Below are 23913 nucleotides of genomic sequence, written 5' to 3'. Positions count from 1 at the left end.
CCAAAAAGCTTTATTTATAAAAATAGGCAGAGGGCCAGGTTTGGCCATAATTTACCACAATTTACCAGCCCCTGGTCTAGATTTAAGAAAGTGATGGAGAAAACGTTAAAGTGCAGGTTAAATATAAAAATACATGTTGTATCTGTAGTAGTAATATTGTGAATAACACAAAAAATTGAGGCAGTATTCTTTGAGTATTCAAAAACAACATCATGAACAAACAAGTCAAATTTTGACATATGTGTTTATTTTTTCACTTTCACCTTCCTCCTTCACCTAAAGAAAAGTATTATTAACACTCATGTCCAAACTATCCTATTTCTCCATTGCAAACATAGGTGGACTGAAGAAAAGTATTTGCCAAAAAGCAATGAAAGCATCCTATGAAAACTAATTGGCTAGATGGGATTTGCAATAGGAATATCTTATATTTTATTGTCATTTGTAAATTTTTTACTTCACATCCTTTATATCTGTAAAATTGATGACAAACTTAACAGATGTATGCATGCTTTTTTTTTTTTTTTTCTTGTTTCCTGAGACAACCAGTGGTTGAGCTTTAGGCTCAGACCCAGATCTCTCTGCAAAGCCCACAGGGAGCCGCGAGTTTTCCAAACCTCAGCTGTGTAGGGCCACCACCATGATTCCCACCCTAGCTGGCAACTACCTGCAACTATGCTGTCTTATTTATATAACCCCCACTCGCCTTTGAACAAAAATTGACAGAAGGTTAGTATCTTGGCTTTGCAGATATCAAATTAATCTTTAAAAAAATTTTTTTTTAATTTTTTTTTAACCTTTATTTATTTTTGAGACAGAGAGAGACAGAGCATGAACGGGGGAGGGTCAGAGAGAGAGGGAGACACAGAATCTGAAACAGGCTCCAGGCTCTGAGCCATCAGCACAGAGCCCGACGCGGGGCTTGAACTCACGAACCGTGAGATCATGACCTGAGCCGAAGTCGGATGCTTAACCGACTGAGCCACCCAGGCGCCCCAAAAAAAAAATTTTTTAAGTAGATGCTGAACTGTATCAGATGTCTTTTCTACGTTTAATGAGGAATCACATGATCTTTCTACTTTAGTCCTTTAAGATGCTATGCAGTAAATGATTAACTCAGCAGGTCTGAGTTGTCTAAATCCTGCACATTTCAAATGAAAGTTTGTCTATTGCCTGGCTACTGGAAGATCCCTTCTAAGCCCTTGGAATATCCTGCCATTAAGAGAGTCCTTATTTACCTGAGGCTTTGGGCCACACCAGATAATTTATACTAACAATGTGATTCTGGTAGATACCTTGGGCCGTATAGTATCAGTTTGACCTCTGGAGATGTTGGAGACTGAAGGTCAGCCACAAGAAAGTGTCAGTCATGCCAGTATGATCAACCGTCAAAAGCCTTGGACGTCGGGGCGCCTGGGTGGCGCAGTCGGTTAAGCGTCCGACTTCAGCCAGGTCACGATCTCGCGCTCTGTGAGTTCGAGCCCCGCGTCAGGCTCTGGGCTGATGGCTCAGAGCCTGGAGCCTGTTTCCGATGCTGTGTCTCCCTCTCTCTCTGCCCCTCCCCCGTTCATGCTCTGTCTCTCTCTGTCCCAAAAATAAAAAAAAATAAAAAAAGAAAGTTGGAAAAAAAAAGCCTTGGACGTCAATGCTGGGTGAGTGTTTCTCCATTTTGCCACCCATTTCTACTGGGAGAATTAAGCAATGTCTGTAAACCTCACTGAGTGAGGACAGTTGGGGGCTTTCTCTTGGTCTCTCCTACATCCTGCCCTGTGTCTCTTTTCTGTGCTGATTTTAATCTGTATCCTTTCACTGTAGTATCTTTTCAACTGTATCCTTTTAACTGTAATTGAACCAGAGGGTGGTCTTGGGAACCGTTGAACACAAATGGCAAACTGCTTGGATTCTGTTGCATTTCATTAGCTAATGTTGCTGAGAATTCCAGGAATTTTTAGATCTATGTCCATAAGTGAAATGGACCTATACTTTTCTTGTACAGTCTTTATCCAGCTTTCAAATTAAGGTTATATAGCTTCATAAAATGAACTGAGAGGCATTCTCTCTTTTGCTATTTCCTGGAAATCTTGTGCAAGGCAAGTATTATCAATCCCTTGAAAGTTTGGCTAAACTCTTTTGTAAAGTGATGTGAGGCTAGGATTATTTTGGTGGGAAAGATGTTAGGGGTTAGAGTTTCAATTTAAAAAAAAATTTTTTTTCAACATTTATTTATTTTTGGGACAGAGAGAGACAGAGCATGAACGAGGGAGGGGCAGAGAGAGAGGGAGACACAGAATCGGAAACAGGCTCCAGGCTCTGAGCCATCAGCCCAGAGCCTGACGCGGGGCTCGAACTCCCGGACCGCGAGATCGTGACCTGGCTGAAGTCGGACGCTTAACCGACTGCGCCACCCAGGCGCCCCTAGAGTTTCAATTTTAAATGGACATTGATCTTTTCAAATTTCTGTTCCTTTTTACCAACTTCAGTATCTTGATATTTGTCAGAAAGGTACATGTCATCTAAGGTTTTTAATATACTGACACGTTGTTCAGATCTCATTTTATTTTTAAAATCTCTGTTGTGTCTGTTCTTTTAAAAAAAAATGTTTATTTATTCATTTATTTTGAGGGAGAGAGGGATTGTGGGAGAAAGAGAAAGAATATCCCAAGCAGGCTCTGCACTGCCAGCGTGGAGTCCCACACCGGGGCTCGATCTCACAACTATGAGATCATGACCTAAGGCAAAATCAAGAGTTGGACGCCCAACTGACTGAGCCACCCAGGTGCCCCTCTGTTGTGTCCATTCCTACTAGTGTTTATTTGAGATTTTCATTCTTTATCAGATTTTGTTAGAGATTTATTTATCTCAGTAATCATTTCAAGGAAAATTTTTTGAGTCATTTGTTTTTTCCTTCTAGCTCTCCATTGCCACCCATCCACCCAACCCCACCAATTTATTCTTTTCTTTCCTTATCTTTATGATTTCCTTGTGAGGGCGGCTTACTCTATTGTCCTTTTTCTCATCATGCATTTGAATCTTTAGTTCATTTTTTCATTCTTTCTTGTTTTATTAAAAGAAAGTATTTTTGGTATTGTTTTAGCTGTGACACACATTATGCTTTCATTGTTATTCACTTCTAAATATTTTATAATTTCCCAAATGACTTCTTCTTCAATCCAAGGCTTATCTGACAGCATGCCTTATAGTTTCAAGGTATAAGGGATTTTTTAGCTAACATTTTGTTACCAAATTTCTAATTTAATGATGTACAAGTCAGTGGTTATTAGTACACTCACAGAGCTGTGTATCCAGCCTAATTATATAATTTTAGAATACTTTCATCACAATCGCTTCTCGGCCTTTTGGCTAAGATCAAGTGTAGAATACTTTCATCACCCCAGAAGAAACTTTGTACCCATAGCAGTCATTCCCAATCCCCATCACCACTCTCATAGTCCCTGGGAACCACTAATCTACTCTGTCTTTATAGAGTGGCCTATTCTGGGCATTTCATTTAAGTGGAAAAGTACAATATATAGGTTTTTAAAACTTTTTCAATATATAGTTTTTTTTGTTTTGTTTTTATTTATTTATTTATTTATTTTTCAATATATGAAGTTTATTGTCAAATTGGTTTCCGTACAACACCCAGTGCTCATCCCAATATATAGTTTTTAAAGACTGGCTTCTTTCACCTAGCATAATGTTTTCAAGGTTTAGCCATATTGTAGCATGTATCAATCAATATGTCTTTCCTTTTATTGCTTAATAATAACCCATTGTGTGGATATACTACAATTTGTTTATCATATTACAGTTAACAGAATTTAGGCCATTTCTACTTCTTGGCTATCATGGATTATGCTACTGTAAACATTCATGTACAAGTTTTGTGTGAACATGTTTTAATTTCCCTTGGGTATATACCTAGAAGTAGAATTGCTGGGTCACATGGTTCCTTTCCTGAACTAATGCTGTAAAATTTGTATTCTTTGTTGTGTGTGACTACTGAAGTCTCTGCTTGGTTGCTTTAGTGGTTAGCTAATGATTGCACAGATTTCCTTAACTGCCTGGAAGGAATAAGTCTCTCAGACTTTGCTGAGGGGCTCTGTGTGAATGTTGGCTCATGCCTCCAACGCTGAGTCAGACAGGTGACCGCTCTTAGCCTTCACTTCCTACTTGTTCAGAGCCTCAAGGTCAGCCAGAGACAGAGATTAGGGCCTTCTTGGGTCTTTCTTGTGCATGCCTACAGCCCCACACATGCACATGGCCTTCTGGATTTCCAGGAATATTTTGGAGCTTTGCGAAACCCCCTATGGACGTCTCATTCCTCAATTTTTTTCTTTTTAATTTTTTTGGTCAGCCTCTCATTACCCCAAACTTATTACATCACCTCAGACAATTGTAGTGTTAAAGAATTACCACTGATATTTTGACAAATACCCTGCTTTTATAGAGTGAGCTCTGACTCAGGTCAAATAAAACCAAGACCCAAGAATGGAGCTTTCCAAGGAAGACATTAGACAAGTCAAATAATGGAAGTTCTCTGAGGATAGGACTTTTTTTGAAGAGCTCCCAACCCATTCTTCCACCTCCCGTGTCTACTTGGTGGCTGTTTTTCACAGCAACCATGGTTGCAAAGCTGTTGTTTTTCAACTGGAGCTGTGTGAGGGGCATGGGAATAGAGTGAGTTAAAACATCACAAAGCTCTTACCAAGATTCAGCTGTTTTTCTTGAATAGACACTTTTCAGATTATTGCAAGCTTTTCTCTGGTTAATTTAAAGAATTCTGAAAAAAAAGTTGATTTTGACCATTTTTGCCATTGTTCTCATCACCTTTATAAAGGAGTGAATTTTCCAAGATCCTTACCCTTCCTTCCATTCCAGAAGTGCTTCTAAGTCATTTACATTAAATGCGATTATTTTCTATATTTAGACACTTCAGTCATCTTTTTGCACATTACTTACTTCCAAGCCCTCTTCATATTCCTTACTATCTTTCATTAGCTAGGTTAATTTTTTTTCTTGCTAATTCAAAGTGATACATCCATTTTATTTTGTTGCTTCTAACTCATTTTTTTCTAGAAGCTTATTAAAGTCATGCATACTATCCAATGAACAAGAAAATACCCCAGCACATTCTCTAGAGTTTTGTTTCTGTATTGTTATTATATACATTCTGGTACTTGCTCTGTTGTCTATTCTGACACTTGCTCATTTAGAAAATGATAAACTTTACAAACAAACTCACTCATTCTTATTTTCCTTAGCCCATGGCATTTTCCTGGATTCATTTCTCTTCTTGCTGAAGAGTTTCCTGTAATAATGTTTTCAAGATGTGTCTCTGTGGCAAACCTTCCAATGGCTATACGTGCCTCATAATATCTCAAATTTATTTTACCCTCATGTTTAAATATTAATTTAACAGAACATGAAATTCAGTCACTTTCCCTCAACACTTGACAAATATTATTCCCTTTTCTACTTGTCTCCAATGGTTCTTATCATTTTATCCTTTTGTAGATAATCTGCTCATTTTTCTAGGTGGGACCGTGTATTGTGTTGTGTTGTGTTGTGGTATTATATTGTATCTTATTGTATTGTATTATATTGTATTGTATTGTATTGTATTGTATTGTATTGTATTTTTTTAGAGAAGTTTTAGGTTCCCAGAAAAATTGTAAGGAAGAGAGAAAGATATTTCTCCTGTACCCCTGTCCCACATACGCACAGCTTTCTCCATTATCAATATCTCCCATCAGATGGTTCATTTGTTACAGTTGATAAACCTACACTGACACATCATAATCATCTGAAGTCCATGGTTTACATTAGGGTTCACTCTTAATGTTGTACATTGTTTGGGTTTGGACAAATGTGTAATGACATGTATCCACCATTATAGTATCATACAGAGTACTTTCAATGCCCCCCCCCCCAAATCCTCTGTGTTTCTCCTGTTCACCCCACCCCAAGCCCTTGGAATCCTCTGATATTTTCACTGTCTCCATAGTTTTGCCTTTTCCAGAATGTCATATGGTTCAAGTCATACAATATATAGCCTTCTGAGATTGGCATCTTTCACTTAATACTATACATTTAAGGTTCCTCCATGTCCTTTCATGCTCCTTCCTTTTTAGCACTGAATAATATTTTCCAGTGTCTGGATGTATCCCAGTTTATTTATCCATTCACCTACTGAGGGAAATCTTGGTTGCTTCCAAGTTTTGGCAGTTGTGAATAAAACTGCCATAAATATCTGTGTGCAGGGTTTTGTGTGGACTTAGGTTTTCAACTCCTTTGGGTAGATATCAAGGAGCGGGATTACTGGATTGTATGGTAAGGGTATGTTTAGTTTTTTAAGAAACTGCTACACTGACTTGAAAAGTAGCTGTACCATTCTACATTCCAACCAGCAAAGAATGAGAGTCTCTTGCTGTGCACCCTCACCAGTGTTTGGTGGTATGGGTGTTCCAGATGTTGGCCTTTCTGATAGGCAGATGGTGGTATCTCATTATCGTTTTAACTTGCAGTTCCCTAATGACATACAATGTGGATCATCTTTTTATATGCTGATTTGTCATCTGTATGTCTTCTTTGATGAGGTGTCTGTTAAGGTTTTTGCCCCTTTTTTTTACTGGATCGTTTGTTTTCTTATTGTTGAGTTTTAAGAGTTCTTTGTATATTTTGGTAACAGTTTGTTATCAAATGTGTCTTTTGCAAATGTTTCTCCCAGTCTGTAGCTCGTCTTCTGAGTCTCCTGACAGTGTCTTTCACAGAGCAGAAGGTTTTGTTTTAATAAGTCCAGCCTATTCTTTCTTTCATTGATTGTATCTTTGGTGTTGTATCTAAAAAATCATCAACAAACCCAAAGTCATCTAGGTTTTCTGCTATGTTATATTCTAGAAGCTTTATAGTTTTGTGTTTTACGTTAGGTCTGTGATCTACTCAGTTCATTTCTGTGAAAGGTGTGAAGTCTGTGCCTAGACTTTATTTTATTTCATTTTATTTTATTTTATTTTATTTTATTTTATTTTATTTTATTTTATTTTATTTTATTTTATTTTATTTTATTTTATTGTTTTGCACGTGGATGTCTGGTTCTTCCAGCACCGTTGTTGAAGAGACTGTCTTTTCTCCTTTGTCTTGTCTTTGTTCCTATGTCAGATTACTTGACTATATTTATGTGGTTCTGTTTCTGGGCTCCCTATTCTGTTCCATTGATACTTGTCTATTTTTTGCCAATAGCACACTGTCTTGACTATTATAGCTTTATAGTAATCCTTGAATTGGGGTAGTATCAGTCATCTGACTTTGTTCTTCTCATTCAATATTATGTGATATCTACCTTTTCTCCCTGGAAACTTACAGAAATTTCTCTTTGTGACCAATGTTCTTAAATCTCACTATAATATGACTAGGTGTGTTTTTGGGTTTGTTTAATGTTTGCTTATTTTTGAGAGACAGACAGAGACAGAGCACAAGCTGGGGAAGGGGGGAAACACAGAATCCAAAGCAGGCTCCAGGCTCTGAGCTGTCCGTACAGAACTCAATACGGGGCTCAAACTCATGAGCCATGAGATCATGACCTGAGCCGAAGTCGGGTGCCACCCTGGCACCCCTAGGTGTGGTTTTTTCAATCTTACTTTCAATCTGAAGTCTTACATATTTCTCTAATTATAGTGGTTTTTAGTTGGGATTTCACGAAAGTCTTTTTCCCTATATTTGTTTCCCTCTGTGAATCAGGATAGGCTAGGTCACGCTGCAATAACTGATGACCCTCCCCCCACTGCCTCCTTTGATGTAGGTTGTTCAATTGAATCTTTTCCTTTAAGACGGTGTTTTATCTTTCTGAATGAACTCTTACTCTCCTAGGGGTTTTAGCCCCTTGTCCTGGTGATGAATACCTGAGAGAAGAGCCTAAAAAAACAAAAACAAAACAACACCTGTGTTCTGTGTTCTATGTGATGAATTGGGAGAGAAAGGTGTGGAGAGCTACCAAAGAGTGGAGAGGGCAGCTGTGTTACATGCTCTGTATCAGTGTCCTGGCACTGCTCATTGTCACCTTTATCTAGAACCACCCAGTCCTTGGAGATATGGAGAGAGATCGTAAAAGGGGGACCACTTAGGACTTACCAGTCTGCCTGAATCTCAGTTAACCATGCCCCACTCTGGTCTGGTTTCAGCAGTAGTGATGGGCTGGCTACTGGTTTTTTTGTTTAGTTGTTTTTTTAATAAGAGGGAGTGAAAGGGTCTCTCAGTGGAACGTATGGGACAGCAAATGGACACATGGAAACATGATAGTCCACCCTCTCTCCAGTCCCCAGTGCACAGCCATCGTCTTAGGTGTTGTCAGCTCTGTCCCGTGCCTTCACCAAGACCTACTCACCCTCTGTTGCCCGGGAAGCTCCCACAGTGTTCACATTAATTTGACAGATGGACCAACCACTTTGGTTCCTGGGGTGTTTCCAGGTGTCTCCATCCTGTTAGGAACTGTAATATTTCCCTCTAAATCAATCACTTTTGGGGGGATGATGCCCAACCCTTTATTTCTATTCTTATTTTTCTATTCAGAACATATTTATTTAGATTTACCTATATGTTTACCAGTTTCATTGCCACTACGCCTGCTTACATTTTAGACATTCCTCCTGAGAGCATTTTCCTTCTTCCTGAAAATTTTAGAAGTAATTTTAATGAAGTCTAGAATCATAAACTCAGTTTTTGTTTATTCAGGAATACTTTCCTTCATCCCCATTCTTTTCTTTTCTTTTCTTTTCTTTTTTTAGGAATATTTGATAGATTTTTTTTAAGTTTTTATTTATTTATTTTGAGGGAGAGAGAGGGGCAGAGAGAGAGAATTCCAAGCAGGCATAGAGCCCAAAGCAGGGCTCAAACTCACCACCCAAACCATGAGATCATGACCTGAGCTGAAATCAAGAGTCAGACGCTCCATTGACTGAGCCACCCAGGCACCCCTCCTCCCCATTCTTAAAAGACAGTTGGGGGGGCGCCTGGGTGGCCCAGTCAGTTAAGCGTCTGACTTCAGCTCAGGTCATGATCTCACAGTTTGTGAGTTTGAGCCCCGCATCGGGCTCTGTGCTGACAGCTCAGAGCCTGGAGCCTGCTTCGGATTCTGTGTCTCCTTCTCTCTCTGCCCCTCCCCAACTTGTGCTCTGTCTCTCTATGTCTCTCAAAAAATAAATAAATGGAAAAAAAAATTTTTTTAAAGACAGTTGGGTTGAGCACACAATTCCTGATTGCCAGTTATTTTTTCCCTCAATACTTTGAAGATATTCCACTACCTTCTGATTTCCATTGTTGCTGCTGAGGACTCTGCTGTTGCACTTGGTGCCCCACCTAAATCTTCATGACTACCTGCTACATCCATTCCCCAACTTCTGTGGTGATTACTCATGGCTCAGAGCTTCCTTTTTCTCTGGAGAATTACCCTTCAGCAGAAGGATGCTGCTTTGTCTGGAAATGTCTGGGAGGTGATATGTGTAGCCAGTAACTGAGTGATAGGAGTATACTAATGGTTGACCCCTCTTTGCCTCAAATTGATATAACTCAGTGGTGCCATACGTGATCCAGAGCATCCTCATGGGATCAGGGAAAGACTAGACCTCACCTGAAACCACATTTTACTTAGCTTCTTCCCTTGCCCTGTCCTGCTTTCCTATACCTTAGAGGTTCTCCTGAGAGCCCTGTCAGTAAATCATGTGCCGAAGGATCTTGTCTCAGGCTCTGCTTCTAGGAAAGCTGACTCGAAATTGCTGTCAATATGATTCTCATTTCTTTGTAGGGGACTGTTTCTTCCCTCTGACTTTTTTTTCTTTGCTTGCTTGCTTTTACTTATTTCCTGTCCCCCCCATGCCTACTTCAAGATCTTCTCCTTGTTCTTGTTTTTGTGTGTGTGTGTGTGTGTGTGTGTGTGTTCCATAGCTTCACTAAAACAGCGTACTGATTACTTTTTGTAAATGTTACTCTGAATTGCTTTAACTTCTCTTTCATGTTTTCAAATAACATTTTTTCATGTTTTTCAAATCCTTTGATTTGCATGGCATCCCAAGTAATTTCTTTATACATCATTCTAGCTAATTCTTTCTTCAGGGGTTCTTAATCTGCTATTTAAACCACCCACTGAGTTTTTAATCCAGCCATTATGTATTCATTTTCTAAAAGTTCTGTTTGGTTCTTTAAAAATCATTTTGGATAACCCATGAATGCTTTTTTTTTTTTTTCAATAATCCAGGAAGGCAAATACTTAATAGTTTGCTGGTAGAAGCTGGCCTTTGTTGTCAGGGTTCCCTGGCTCCTATGAATGAATTAAACTTTTAACACATAGTTATAATTATTTAAATAGGCTGTATTTGATAATCCCACTACCTGAAATTAAGGATTTCAATGTCGTTTTTCTGCTGACTCTCACTCATGGGGGTTTGTTTCTTTGTACTACTCGTGGTGGTAATCTTTGCATACTCATATCAGTTTTATCCTAATCTATGGAAATCCTCAGGTCTAAATATTTTTTCTTTTCTAATGGTTCTATTTGGCTCTTTTTTCAAATGCACACAGTCATTGTTGACACCAAGATACAGGGGATATCTTTTCAGAAAAGAGTTAATATTGATTCTTCCAGAAGCCAGTAGTCACTGCCGACACAGGACCCCTTACATATCCTTCCAGGAGTCTCTGTCCTAATGTAGGAAACTCAGAATAGGCCGCTCTGTCCTATAGCATGTTCCGGACTTCCTTGCACAATCACAGAACTGATATTGCCATTTTCCCTCAGGGCTGCTTTAACTTTTACATTTGCCCAAACCATTTTGCCCAGCTCCCTATTTTGGTTTTACCCAACGATATTATTTATGCGTGTGTACACTTACATGTCAATGTTTGGAGGTTTTCCTTTATCTCCTGTGAAAGTAATACATTAAAATAGTTTTTGGGGGGTTGCCTGCATGGCTAGGCGGGTTAAGCGTCCAACTTTGGCTCAGGTCATGATCTCACGGTTCCTGGGTTCGAGCCCTGCATCAGGCTCCCCACTGTCAGCACAGAGCCTGTTTTGGATCCTCTGTCTCCCTCTCTCTCTCTGGTCCTCTCCCTTTTGCATGCTGTCTCTCTTTCTTTCAAAATAAATAAATAAACATTAAAAAAAATTAAATAGTTTTTTCATGGAAAAGCTAGTTGTTTTGTGAGCAAAAGGCTGACATACTGCTAGCAATTCTTAACTAGTGTTTCTATTATTCAAAATTCCAAGCCTGCACAGAAAGTAAAGGACAATTCAGTGAAATCTCGTGTACCATCACCTATGTGCACTTACCACATCCTCGTTTTCCTTCTTTTTTTAATGGTTTTGTGAGCTCACTCTTTAAACTTAAATATATATATTTTTTAATTTTTTTGTTTGTTTGTTATGTTTCTTTTTGAGATGGAGAGAGAGAGTGCGAGCAGGGGAGGGGCAGAGGGAGAGAGAGAATCCCAAGCAGGCTCCGATGGCACAGAGCCTGACATGGGGCTCGAACCCACAAACCATGAGATCATGACCTGAGCCGAAGTTGGATGTTCAACTGACTGAGCCACCCAGGCGCCCCTAAATATGTTTATTTTAGAGAGAAACTGTATATCAACCTCCATGAAATGGAAAACCACAATCTCTTGCCATTAATAGAATGTAGCTATACTAATAAATACAATGAAAATCAAAGTCATTAAAAATTAAGAAAATAAATGATAAAATATAAAAGTAATAATCTATTTATACAAATACATATCTAAAAAACTTTTTAGTGAGAATAATGGAACAATACATGATCAATCAGTAACACAGATATATTAAGCTCGTTGTCTTTTTTTTTTAATGTTTATTATTTATTTTTGAGAGAGAGAGAGAGAGAGACAGAGCGTGAGCAGGGGGGAGGGGCAGAGAGAGAGGGAGACACAGAATCCGAAGCAGGCTCCAGGCTCTGAACTGTCAGCACAGAGTCCAAGACGGGGCTCGAATTCATGAACCATGAAATCATGACCTGAGCTGAAGTCAGACGCGTAACTGACTAAGCCACCCAGGCACCCCTCATTGTCTCTTTATTTAAGATAAGGATTTGTTTCTAGAATAATAAAATGAGTCTGTTGTTTGGTTTCAGTGCTACAGCACCAAGAATCCCAACTCCCAACACATATCTGCAATTGGAAAGGAAAGGCAAAACATATTTAATCCCTTTCTAGATTTCAGTGAAACATGTTTATACCTACTTTGCATTATAAACAGTTGTCAGCTTTCTGAAGTGATGGTTAATGTATCACTGAAAATAACAGAAGTGCTGGAGGTTTGAAATGTTTATGGGCAGGCTGTGTAACATGGTGTATCATAGGTCCACCCCAAGTCTCAGTGATCTGTAGGAGGTCGCAGAGAACTTAGCATATAGTCATACTCACAGCTATGCTTTCACAGCGAAAAATATAAAACAAAATCAGCAAAGGGAAAAGGCACAAGGGGCAAAGTCCAGAGAAAACCAGTCCAGAGAAAAAGTTGTGACAACATGTATGAAATATTGTCTCCCAAGGAAGCTCATCAGAGACTCAGTACCTAAGGTTTTATTTTACTGGGAGCTGGTCACATCGGCATCCTCTGTCTAGCACACACCTGAATTCCAGAGTCCCAGAAGGAAAGCAGGTGTTCGGCATAAGGTGTTCAGCAGGTGTTCACACTGTTTTCATAAACAGTTCCTTCACAGTGAACCACTATTTTCCGTGGTGGGAACCCTTCTAAAATCCAAGTTCGCGAGCCCCAGTAAAGTGCCAATCTCACAAGAAGGACTGTTTAACATTAACTCTTTTCTGAAGACGTAGCTCACCACTATACTATCTACTTTGGTCTTACCCTAAGTGATAATAACTATGAAATGATAGGGGTTTTTTTAAGTTTATCTACCTATTTTGTAGGGGGTGCAGAGAGAGAGAGAGAGAGAGAGAGAGAGAGAGAGAGAGAGAGAATCCCAAGCAGGTTCCATGCCATCAGCGCAGAGCCCAGTGCAGGGCTCAAACCCACAAACCATGAGCTCATGATCTGAGCCGACACCAAGAGCCAGATGCCCAACCAACTGAGCCACCCAGGTGCCCCAGTTTTGGTGTGCTTTTTATAGGTAATACAAATTGAAAGAAATACATAACCATTAAAATTTTAAATATTAATGTTGACATCATCTCATACCCATTGGGATGGATAGTATAAAAACAAAAAGAAAACAAACAAAACAAAACACAACACAAAATAGCTAGTGTTGGCAAGGATATGGAGAAATTGAAATCCTTGTGCACTGTTGGTGGGAATGTAAAATGATGAAGCCTTTACGGAAAACAGTTCCTAAAGAAATTAAAAGTGGAATTACCATATGATTCAGCACGTCCACTTCTGGGTATATACCCAAAAGAATTGAAATCAGGGTCTTAAAAACCTATGTTCGTAGCCGATTATTCACAATAATAACTAAAATATGGAAGGAACCCAAGTGACCATCAGTAGATGGGATAAGCAAAATGTGTTACATACATACATTGGAATATTATACATATTATCCATACAGTGGAATACATATATTGGAATATTAATCAGCCTTAAATTAGGAATGAAATTCCTCAATATGCTACAGCATGGATGAACCTTGAGAACATTATGCTAAGTGAAATAAGCCGGTCACAAAAAAGACAAATATTCTATGATTCCATTTATATGAGGTACTAAGAGTGGTCAGATTCACAGGCAAAAAACCAATGGTGGTTGCTTGAGGCTGAGGGATGTGGAGAATGGGGAGTTATTGTTTAATGAATATAGTTTCAGAATTGCAAGATGGAAAGAGTTATATGGGTGGATGATGATGATGGTTGTACAATAGTGTGAATGTTCTTAATGCCACTGAATTGTATGCTTAAAACTGTTTATGGCGGTAAATTTTATGTTTTGTGTACTTTACCACAAAAAAAAATCAAAAGTAAAAAAGTAATAGGAACAGTGATTATATAGATCATATCGTTCCAATAACTGTTTACATAATAACTCTATTTTTACAAAAGTAAAGGGATGAGGAAAGATACACTATGCTAACACTAATCAAAAGAAAGCTGGAATGGCTACACTAATTTCAGAGCAAACTTCAGAGCAAGAAAAATTACCAAGAAGGAGCATTACATAATGATGAGGGATCAATTCTCTAAGAAAACATAACAATCTTTAATGTGTATGTGCCTAACAACAGAGCATTAAAATGCATGAGGCAAAAACTGATAGAACTGAAAGAAGAAATAGAGGAATCCACTATTATAGTTGGAGACTTTAATGTCCCTCTATCAGAAATGGACAGATCTAGCAGACAGAAAATCAGTAAGGACATAGTGGAACTTAACAGCAGCATTGGTCAAGTGGATATAATCAACATATATAGACTACTTCATCCAACAACAGTGGAATATACATTTTTCTCAAACTTACATGGAACATTCACCAAGATAGACCACATTTTGGGCTATAAAATATACCTTAACAAATTTAAAAGAGTAGAAACTATATTATATATGCTCTCAGGCCACATTGGAATCAGACTAGAAATCAATAAGAGAAAAATACCTAGAAAATTAGAAAAGAAGAAAGATTTAAAGTCCGTAATCTAAGCTTCTACTTGAGGAAACTAGAAAAAGAGAGAGAGAGAATTAACTCTAAAGTAAGCAGGGGAAAATAAATAATAAAAATTAGAACAGAAATCAATGAAATTGAAAACAGGAATTCAATAGAGAAAATCAAGGAAGCCAAAAACCAGAGGTTTATTGATAAACTTCTAGCCAGGCTAACTAAGAAAAAATTCTAATATTGGAAATGAAAGAGGGCACGTTACTAGAGATCCCAGGGATATTAAAGAGATACTCTAAATAGTTCTATGCCCACACGTAATAACCAAAATAAAATGGATTAATTCTTTGAAAGACACAACGTGTGAAAACTCATACCAGAAGAAATAAACAATCTGAATAGATCTATATCTATTAAAGAAATTGAATCAAGAGGCACTTGGGTGGCTCACTTGGCTAAGCTTCCGACTTCAGCTCAGGTCATGATCTCACGGTCTATGGGTTTGAGCCTTGTGTGGGGTTCTGTGCTGACAGCTCAGAGCCTGGAGCTTGCTTCGGATTCTGCGTCTCCCTCTCTCTCTGCCCCTCCCCTGCTTGCGCTCTGTGTCTCTCTCTCTCAAAAATAAATAAACGTTAAAAAAAGTTTTTTTAATAAAGAAAGAAATTGAATAAATAATAACTTTTGAAAACAGAAAATGCACCAGACCCAAATGAACCCACTGGTTTACTGGTGAATTCTACCAAACATTGAAGGAAGAAATTATAACAATTCTCCACAGTCTTGTCCAGAAATTAGAAGCAGAGGGAATAATTCCTAATCCATTCTATGAAACCAACACTACCCTAATACCCAAACCAGGCAAAGACATTACAAAAAAAGAAAATTAGAGACCAACATTTTTTATGAATAGAGATGCAAAAATCCTCAATAAAATTAGCAAGTTGAATCCAACAATGTATAACAAGAATTACACACCATGACCAAGTGAGATTTATTCCAGATATGTAAGACTTGGTCAACATTCAAAAATGAATTAATGTGATCCATTACATCATCAGATTAAGGAAAAATCACACGATTATAGCAAAATACATACAGAAAAAGCATTTGACAAAATCTAACACCCATTAACGATAAAAACTCTCAGAAAAGGGAACAGAGGAAACTTCTCAATTTGATAAAGAACATCTACAAAAAACCTACAGCTAACATCATACATAATGGTGACAAACTAGATATTTTCCCACCAAGATCAGGAACAAGGCAAGAGTGCACCCTGTTGGTCCACAACCTGGCCCCTTTACACAGAGGGCAAGGAGAGACTGAAGAAAGAGGCAGACTATTGCAGATTGGTAGGTGGCAGTTTCAGTAAGCAAGAGAACGTACTTATGAGGCTTGTCTTGGGCAACCACAAGAGAAGTAGATCTCTGCACCTGCCTGCCAGAATCTTAAAAGTTATATAGAGGTGTTAACTGGGTTTTGTCACGTATACCATCCAGATGGTCTCAACAGCACATTACTATCTCAAGGCTGTGTCCTTGGGCAGCTTCTAACACAGGGAAGGCAAATGACACACACATTCCAAGGATAGGGGAGGTGGTAAGGAGCCTCTGATTTCCCAGGCCCAGCTTGTGGGTCAACTGGCAGTCATGTCCTCCCAATAACCTCTGCCAATATCCCTTCTAACACCACTCTTTTTCAACATCGTACTGGAAGTCCTAGAGAATGCAATAAGACACAAGAAAAGGAAATAAAAGGTATACAGATTGGGAAGGAAGAAATAGAACTTTTTTTGTTCATAGATTACAATATTGAAAATCTGAATTAATTGGCAAGAAAACCTCCCAGAACTAATAAGTGTTTATAGCAAAGTTGTAGGATACAAAGTTAATATACAAAAGTTAATTGCTTTTTCATATAACAGCAATGAACAATTGGAATCTGAAATTAAAGTCATAATACCACTTACATTAGCACCCCCCAAAATGAAATATTAGATATAAATTAACCAAATATATAAAAAATCTATACAAGGAAAGCTCTGGTGAAATAAGTCAAACAAGAACTTAAACAATGGAAAGACATTCCATGTTCATGAACAGGAAGACTCAATGTTTTCAAGATGTCAGTTTTTCCCAACTTAATCTATAGATTCAACACAATCCCAAAGCAAATCCCAGCAAGTTATTTTGTGGATATTGACAAACTCACTCTAAAGTTTATATGGAGAGACAAAAGACCCAGAATAGCTAATGCACTATTGAAAGAGAAGAACAAGGTTGGAGGACTGACACTACTCAACTTCAAGACTTAATATAAAGATACAGTAGTCAAGACAGTATGATATGGACAGGAAAATAGGCAAAAAGATCAATGGAACAGAAAAGAGTGCCCAGAAATAGACCCACACAAATATAATCAAAAGATCTTTGACAAAGGGACAAAGACAATACAAAGGACAAAAGACAGTCTTCAGAAAATGGTGCTGGAACAATTGGACATCCACATGTAAAAAAAAAAAAAATGAATCTAGGCACAGACATTTCATAGAAATTAACTCAAAATGGAACTTAGACCTACATGTAAAACACAAAACTATAAAACTCCTAGAATATAACACAGAAAAAAACCTAGATGACTTTGGGTTTGGTGATGACTTTTTAGATACAGCACCAAAAGCACAATCTGTGAAAAAAAGAATTGGTAGGCTAGACTTCATTAAAATTAAAAACTTCTGCAAAAGACATTGGTCAAGAGACTGAGAAGACAAACCACACAGGCTGGGAGAAAATATTCACAAAAGACATAGCTGATGAAGGACTATTATCTAAAAGAAACAACTCTTAAAACTCAGCAATAAAAAATGAACAAACTGATTTTAAAATGAATGAAAGATTGGAACAGACACCTCGCCAAAGAAGATATATGGATGGCAAATAAGTGTATAAAAAGCTGCTCATTATCATATGCCATTAGGGAATTGCAAATTAAAGCAAGAGTGAGATACTATTACATACCTATTAGAATGGCCAAAATTCAGAACACAGACAACACCAAATGCTGGTGAGGACATGGAACAATAGTAACTCTCATTCATTGATGATGGGAATATAAAACGACACATGCACTTTAGAAGACAATTTATCAATTTCTCTTAAAATTAATCATACTTTCACCATAAGATCCAGCCTTTGTGCTTCTTGGTTTTTACCCAAATGGGTTGAAAACACGTCCACACAGAAACTTGTGTATAGTTGTTTATGGCACCTGTCTTAATCCATTAATTCTGCTATAACAGAATACCATAGACTGGGTGGATCACAACAGAAATTTATTTCTCACAGTTTTGGAGGCTGGAAGTGCAAGATCAAGGTACCAGCAGATTTGGTATCTAGTGAGGGCCCACTTCCTGGTTCCCAGACAGTCAGTCATCTTGTGTCCTCACATGGATGAAGGGGTGAAGGAGCTCTAACCCATTCATTACGGCTCCACTCTAATTACCTAATCACCTTACAAGGCCTCACAAAAAAACAAATACCATCACTTTAGGGATTAGGTTTCAACATATGAATGGGGGGGAGGAGGGGTAGGGCAGGATACAAACAGTCTATAGCAGCAGCTTTATTTGTAATTGCCAAGACCTGAAAGCAACCAAGATGTCCTTTAATAGGTGAACAGATAAACTGTGGTACATCCAGACAATGGGATATTGTCCAATGTTTAAAAAAAAAACAATGAGTTATCAAGTCCTGAAAAGACATGAGGGTTTCTTAAATGCATATTACTAAGTGAAAGATGTCAAACTGAAAAGGCTACATGCTGTAAGATTCCAACTATATAACATTCTAGAAAAGGTAAAACTATGGACACACTAAAAAGATTAATGGTTGCCAGGGATTAGGGGAGAGGGAGGGATGAACTGGAGGAGCACAGAGGATTTAAGGGCATCAAAACTATTCTTTATGATACGTTAATGGTGGGTACATATCATTATAGATTTGTCAAAACCCATAGATTGTACGATACCAAGAGTGAAGTCTAATGTAATCTATGGACTTTGGGATAATGATTTGTTAATATAGGCTCATCAACTGTAACACATGTACCACTCTGGTGGGATACGGATAGTAGGGGAGGCTGTGCAAGTATGGAGACCAGGGGTAGTTGGGCACTCCCATACTTTTGGCTTAATGTTGCTGTAAATCTAAAACTGCTTGAAAAAATAGTCTACTTAAATAACAGAAATGCTTTGTATGGGAAAATGCTATGTACACATTAGGGGTTATTACTGCTCAAACAGGCAGGTGCTGTACTTTAGGGACACAGCTTGGCATTTACAGTGAGATGCTTAGAAACAGAACAGCTTTTGGAGGTGTTTTTTCTTCTCTAAATAGAGTTAGTGTGCTAGAGGCCAAGGTTAACACCTTTATGGCTATGACAGTCACCTTTCAAGTCTTTCTTCCCTCTGCCCTAATGCACAGGTATGCAAATGCGTCAGGGAGGGGTAAACTTCAAGCTTTGTGAACTAACTCTTTAGAACATTAGTTAATTGCACAATTGGCCTTCAGTCTCTTCCCCTCTCTAGGCCTCAGTTTCCCTGCTTAAAAGGAAAGTCGTTTTAGATGTTTTCTAAAACGCTTTCCAGGGGCGCCTGGGTGGCGCAGTCGGTTAAGCGTCCGACTTCAGCCAGGTCACGATCTCGCGGTCCGTGAGTTCGAGCCCCGCGTCGGGCTCTGGGCTGATGGCTCGGAGCCTGGAGCCTGCTTCCGATTCTGTGTCTCCCTCTCTCTCTGCCCCTCCCCCGTTCATACTCTGTCTCTCTCTGTCCCAAAAATAAATAAACGTTGAAAAATTAAAAAATAATAATAATAAAATAAAATAAAAAAAATAAAAAAATAAAACGCTTTCCAGCTCTGAGCTTCTATGATTCTTCTTTTAATTTTTCCAGTGGGCCATGCTGTCTCTGGCTTCTAGGTCTTTGGACATGTGGTTCCGTCCACTAGGACCAATGTCCCCATTTGTCTGGCTTACTGCTTGCTATTCTGCCTTTCTGGTTTCAACGTAGATATCACTTTGGGGGAAGTCCTCTTGACCTCTCTAAATAGAATTAAATGCATTAACTGCCCTCCACCACGTTTCCAAGCCCCCCACCCATCTTCTGTTTCTGTGCTTCATATGCTAAAATGATAACTTTTTGCTTACTTGTCTTTTCCCCACTCTGGACTGCCACCCTGCTGAGTGCAGAGTGTTGTAGTTATATCACACAACACACACACACACACACACACACACACACACACACACACACAGGTCCAGGTTTTCTTGGGGATAACCCAGCTCTGTCTCTGCCTGGGAGTTTCCAGGCCCAAAATCCTCTAGGGGAGGCTATGCCTCCAGAAACATTCAACCACCAAGTAAGAAGCTGTGAGTGGGAAAACCATCTCTCATTAGTAAAGGAACAATTTACATTATTAAAAGAACGATTAATGTTAGGAGTTACTTACAACAAAGCCTTTCTAAAGGACCAAAGAGTCCCTTTAAGTGTGATCTTTATAAGTATTGGTTTTTGAAAATTTATCAGAGGGAGGATTTAAAATCTGAAGTCTCTCAGTCCAAGGATCTCTCAAAGGTTAAGGCAAAGGATCAGAAATGATAATAATTAGAAGAGACCTTTGAGCCCTCGGTTTGGAATTTTCCATTCCATTGACAGGAAGGCAGACACCTTCTGTCCCAGGACCTTCCTGCTGCCCCGGGTTGGCTGCATCCACCCTGCACCTTTGTTCAGCTCCTCCCATTACCGCCCGGCTGTGGCCTCTCTGCCCACCAGCCCCAGAGCCAGCTCTGGCTGTGCCAAAATGGGGCTGCCCCAGGCAGGGCTGTGGCTGAGGAGGCTCTGGGTCCTCTTTCAGGTGGCCCTGCAGGTGGCTGTGGGCAAAGTGTTCCTGATATTGTTTCCCTCGAGAGTCAAGCAACACATCGTGGCCATGAACCGGAAGAACCCCCACTTTTCCTATGACAACTGGGCCCCAACTCTGTACAGCGTGCAGTATTTCTGGTTTGTCCTGAAGGTCCGATGGCAGCGACTCGAGGACAGGACTGAGCCAGGAGGTCTGGCCCCCAACTGCCCCGTGGTCCGGCTCTCAGGACAGAGGTGCAGCATCTGGGACTTCATGAAAGGTCAGGAGACTGTTCCAAGCTTGAGATGCGCTTGGAGGGGGGGTATCAGCAGTGGGTGGGGAAGTGGGTTGGAAAGTCCTGAATTCTATTCTGACTGCTCCCTTTTGGCTTCTTGTCTTCTCACTTCCTGCATCTAGGACTTCTAGATTCTGTTCTTCCGAGCGGCATCGCCACCTTCCCAGGCCCTTAACCCACAAACCAGCTACACTGGCCTTCAGCTCCTTCCATATGCTCTTTATTTATTTATTTTTTAATTTTTAAAAAATGTTTATTCATTTTTGAGTGGTGGGGGAGGGCAGATAGAAAGGAGAATGTGAAGTAGGCTCCATGTTGTCAGCACAGAGCCCAACGTGGGGCTCAAACCCACGAACCCATGAACCGTGAGATCGCGACCTGAGCCGAAGTCAGATGCTCAACCGACTGAGCCACCCAGGCGCCCCTTTCCACAGGCTCTTAGGCTCTTAGAGTCGCTCTGCCTGGTCAGCTCCTGCTCATCCTTCAGACTTCCGCTCAGTGCCACTTCTTGCAACAAGCCAGCCCTGGATCCCCCACCAGGCTAGGTTACCTCCTTTTCCATGCCTGACGTCCTAAGCTTCTCTTTACTGCACCTGACCTGGTAGGTAGTTCTGTGCCGCCCCCACTAGCCTGCACGCTCCATGCAGGTGGAGCCCGTGGTCTAACCCACTTTGCATCCTTTTGGCTGCTGCTGGCCCATGGCAGGCGCTCAGTAAATATATGTTGAAGCACTCTCTCTCCCTCTCCTATGTATACAAGTTCTATCGATGTGGGGTCTTACAGACCCCCCCCTTTTTTTTTTTGTCCTCACAGCTGTTCCTTCTACCAGGCCTTCCTCCTCCTCCCCCTGTTGCCCTCTCTTCCTACCCCACTTGCGACTGGCTGTGAGATTGCCCCTTAGCAAGCGCATCCCCAGCCTCGGCAGCTGCCCTCTGCACTCAGAACGAACCTGGGCCCAGCCTTGTGCTCAAGGTCCTTCCTGAGCCAACTCCCGCTTTCCTTCCCCGTCTCACCTGCAGGCTGCGCCTCATGCTGTGGCCTGCAGACCAATTCTTGGGCCTTGCACATCCCTTGTGCTTTCCCTTCTCGGCCTTGCTCATGTTGTTGGCTCTTCCCCTCTATCGCCAACAGTCCAAACGCCTCATCAACAGGGGCCTGCTCTCACACACACGCCCTTCTGTGAGGCCATCTCAGAGCCCTACAGCTAGGCAGGCGCTCTCTCTCCTGGACGCATGGCTCTGCATCTGCCCCTCTCCTCGGACACTGATTCTTGCCACCCAGCCTCTGGCTGCCCAACGGGGAGCCTCCTGACAGTACTGTGTCCGATTCATCTCTGATTTCCCGGGACCCAGACCCAGTGGATGGAGTAGAGAAGGCCCCTGAGGCAGGTGGCTATTCTAGTGTTTTTCAAAGCACGTCTTTGGAGGCCAAATCCCGCAGATAAGCTTTACTACATCGAGTTCCCCGATTCAAGTAGTTTGAGAAACGCTGCACGCTATACCCTCCTCCTGGAAATTCATACAGCACGCGAATATTTTTAAAGCTCTGAGAAGCCCTGAAGCTTCAAAACAAACAAAACTTGGGGGGAAAAAAACCAAACTGACAAAGCACTGACTGATGTTCCTAACACACACAACCCCCAGGTCTCCCCCTGAGGAAATGCCTGTCATCATCACACATGATCCAAAGAACACCCTTTGGGAAAAGTTGACCTGATCCAGTCCTCTCACTTTAGAAGGGAATGGAGAACGCTGAGAGGCAAAGGTAACAGAGCCAGTGAGCGACCAAGTCAGACCCAGAATCTGGGCTTCTTCATCTCCTTTTCTTCAGTCAGCATACATTCACGAGCACCTCCTGTGTGCCCGGCCCTCAGCTAGACGCCAAGGACTCAGAGTTAGGTAAGAGCTTGCTCCTTCACTCAAGGTTACGGTTTCCCAGCACAGATGGACGTAGTAAAGTAATCCTCACAGTTCTGTGAGATGGGGGAGGCTGTAAAGGTATAAAGTTTGCCTGCAGGGCTTGGAATGTTTCCTGGAGGAGGTGGCTTTGGAACTAGGCCTTGAAAAATGAGTAAGATTTTTATAGCTTGGGAAGGGAAAGGCGTTTCAAGTAGAGCAACAGGCAAGAGTTTCTTGCACATGACTTTAATTTTTTTTTTAACATTTATTTATTTTTGAGAGACAGAGTGTGAGCAGAGTAGGGGCAGAGAGAGAGGGAGACACAGAATCTGAAGTAGGCTCCAGGCTCTGAGCTGTCAGCACAGAGCCCGATGCAGGGCTTGAACCCACAAACCGTGGGATCATGACCTGACCCGAAGGCGGACGTTCAACCGACTGAGCCACCCAGGTGCCCCAGTTGCTCATGACTTTAAACTGCGGTGCACAAATGACCTGTATTTATCCAACATCCAACATTTGCCAAGTGACCACTGATAATAAGAACACTGAGAATAACAGTTAACTTTTATTGAGTGTCCACTATGTGCCAAGCACTGAGCTAGAAGCAGGCCAATTTGATGAATATCAATCATCTACTGACCAGTTCCATGAAAGCCAACTTGCCTCATGGCCAGTTCACAGAATGTACTCACTTCTTGTAACTGTTTGCTTTCAGTGGACCAGTTTACATTTAAAAAATTTTTTTAATGTTTATTTATTTTTGAGAGAGAGAGAGTGAGATAGAGTGTGAGCAGGGGAGGGCCAGGGAGAGGGAGACACAGAATCTAAAGCCGGCTCCAGACTCTGAGCTGTCAGCACAGAGCCTGACCCGGGGCTTGAACCACGAACTGCAAGAACATGACCTGAGCCAAAGTCGGACACCTAACCGTCTGAGCCACCCAGGCACCCCTGGACCACTTCACATTTTAAATACTTTAAATATTTGCCTCTGCTCCCTGCTATTGCACCTGAGACTGAAGAATGGAGAGAGAAGGAGACCAAGAGACAAAAGAAAACTCTACTTATAAAATGAGTTGGCTTTTAGCACATGGATTCAGAAATAATGGTACTGATGGGGCGCCTGGGTGGCTCAGTCGGTTGAGTGTCCGACTTCGGCTCAGGTCATGATTTCACTGTTCGTGAGTTTGAGCCCACGTTGGGCTCTGT

The 23913-nt window shown here is 40.6% G+C and overlaps 1 protein-coding gene across 3 annotated transcripts in view; it reads left to right on the top strand.

The window, feature by feature from the left end:
• The window catches only part of DIO1 (iodothyronine deiodinase 1), a 41452-nt gene that overhangs the window by 3404 nt on the left and 14135 nt on the right, over positions 1–23913 (top strand). For 2 of the 3 annotated variants that reach the window (XM_047085728.1, XM_047085729.1), the window contains exon 3: positions 20527–20794. In XM_047085728.1, coding sequence (XP_046941684.1) covers positions 20602–20794 — 193 coding nt within the window. In that variant the 5' untranslated portion in view covers positions 20527–20601. Of the gene's footprint in view, positions 1–20413; positions 20795–23913 lie in introns of those variants that run through there. The other variant, XM_047085727.1, reaches the window with a different exon arrangement.

Source organism: Lynx rufus, unplaced genomic scaffold, assembly GCF_022079265.1.
Source record: "Lynx rufus isolate CCGP_SWC_20201006 ecotype Redwood Valley unplaced genomic scaffold, mLynRuf1.p SCAF_2, whole genome shotgun sequence".
In the NCBI taxonomy this organism is placed as follows: Eukaryota; Metazoa; Chordata; class Mammalia; order Carnivora; family Felidae; genus Lynx; species Lynx rufus.
This window is presented reverse-complemented; position numbering and strand designations above follow the sequence as displayed.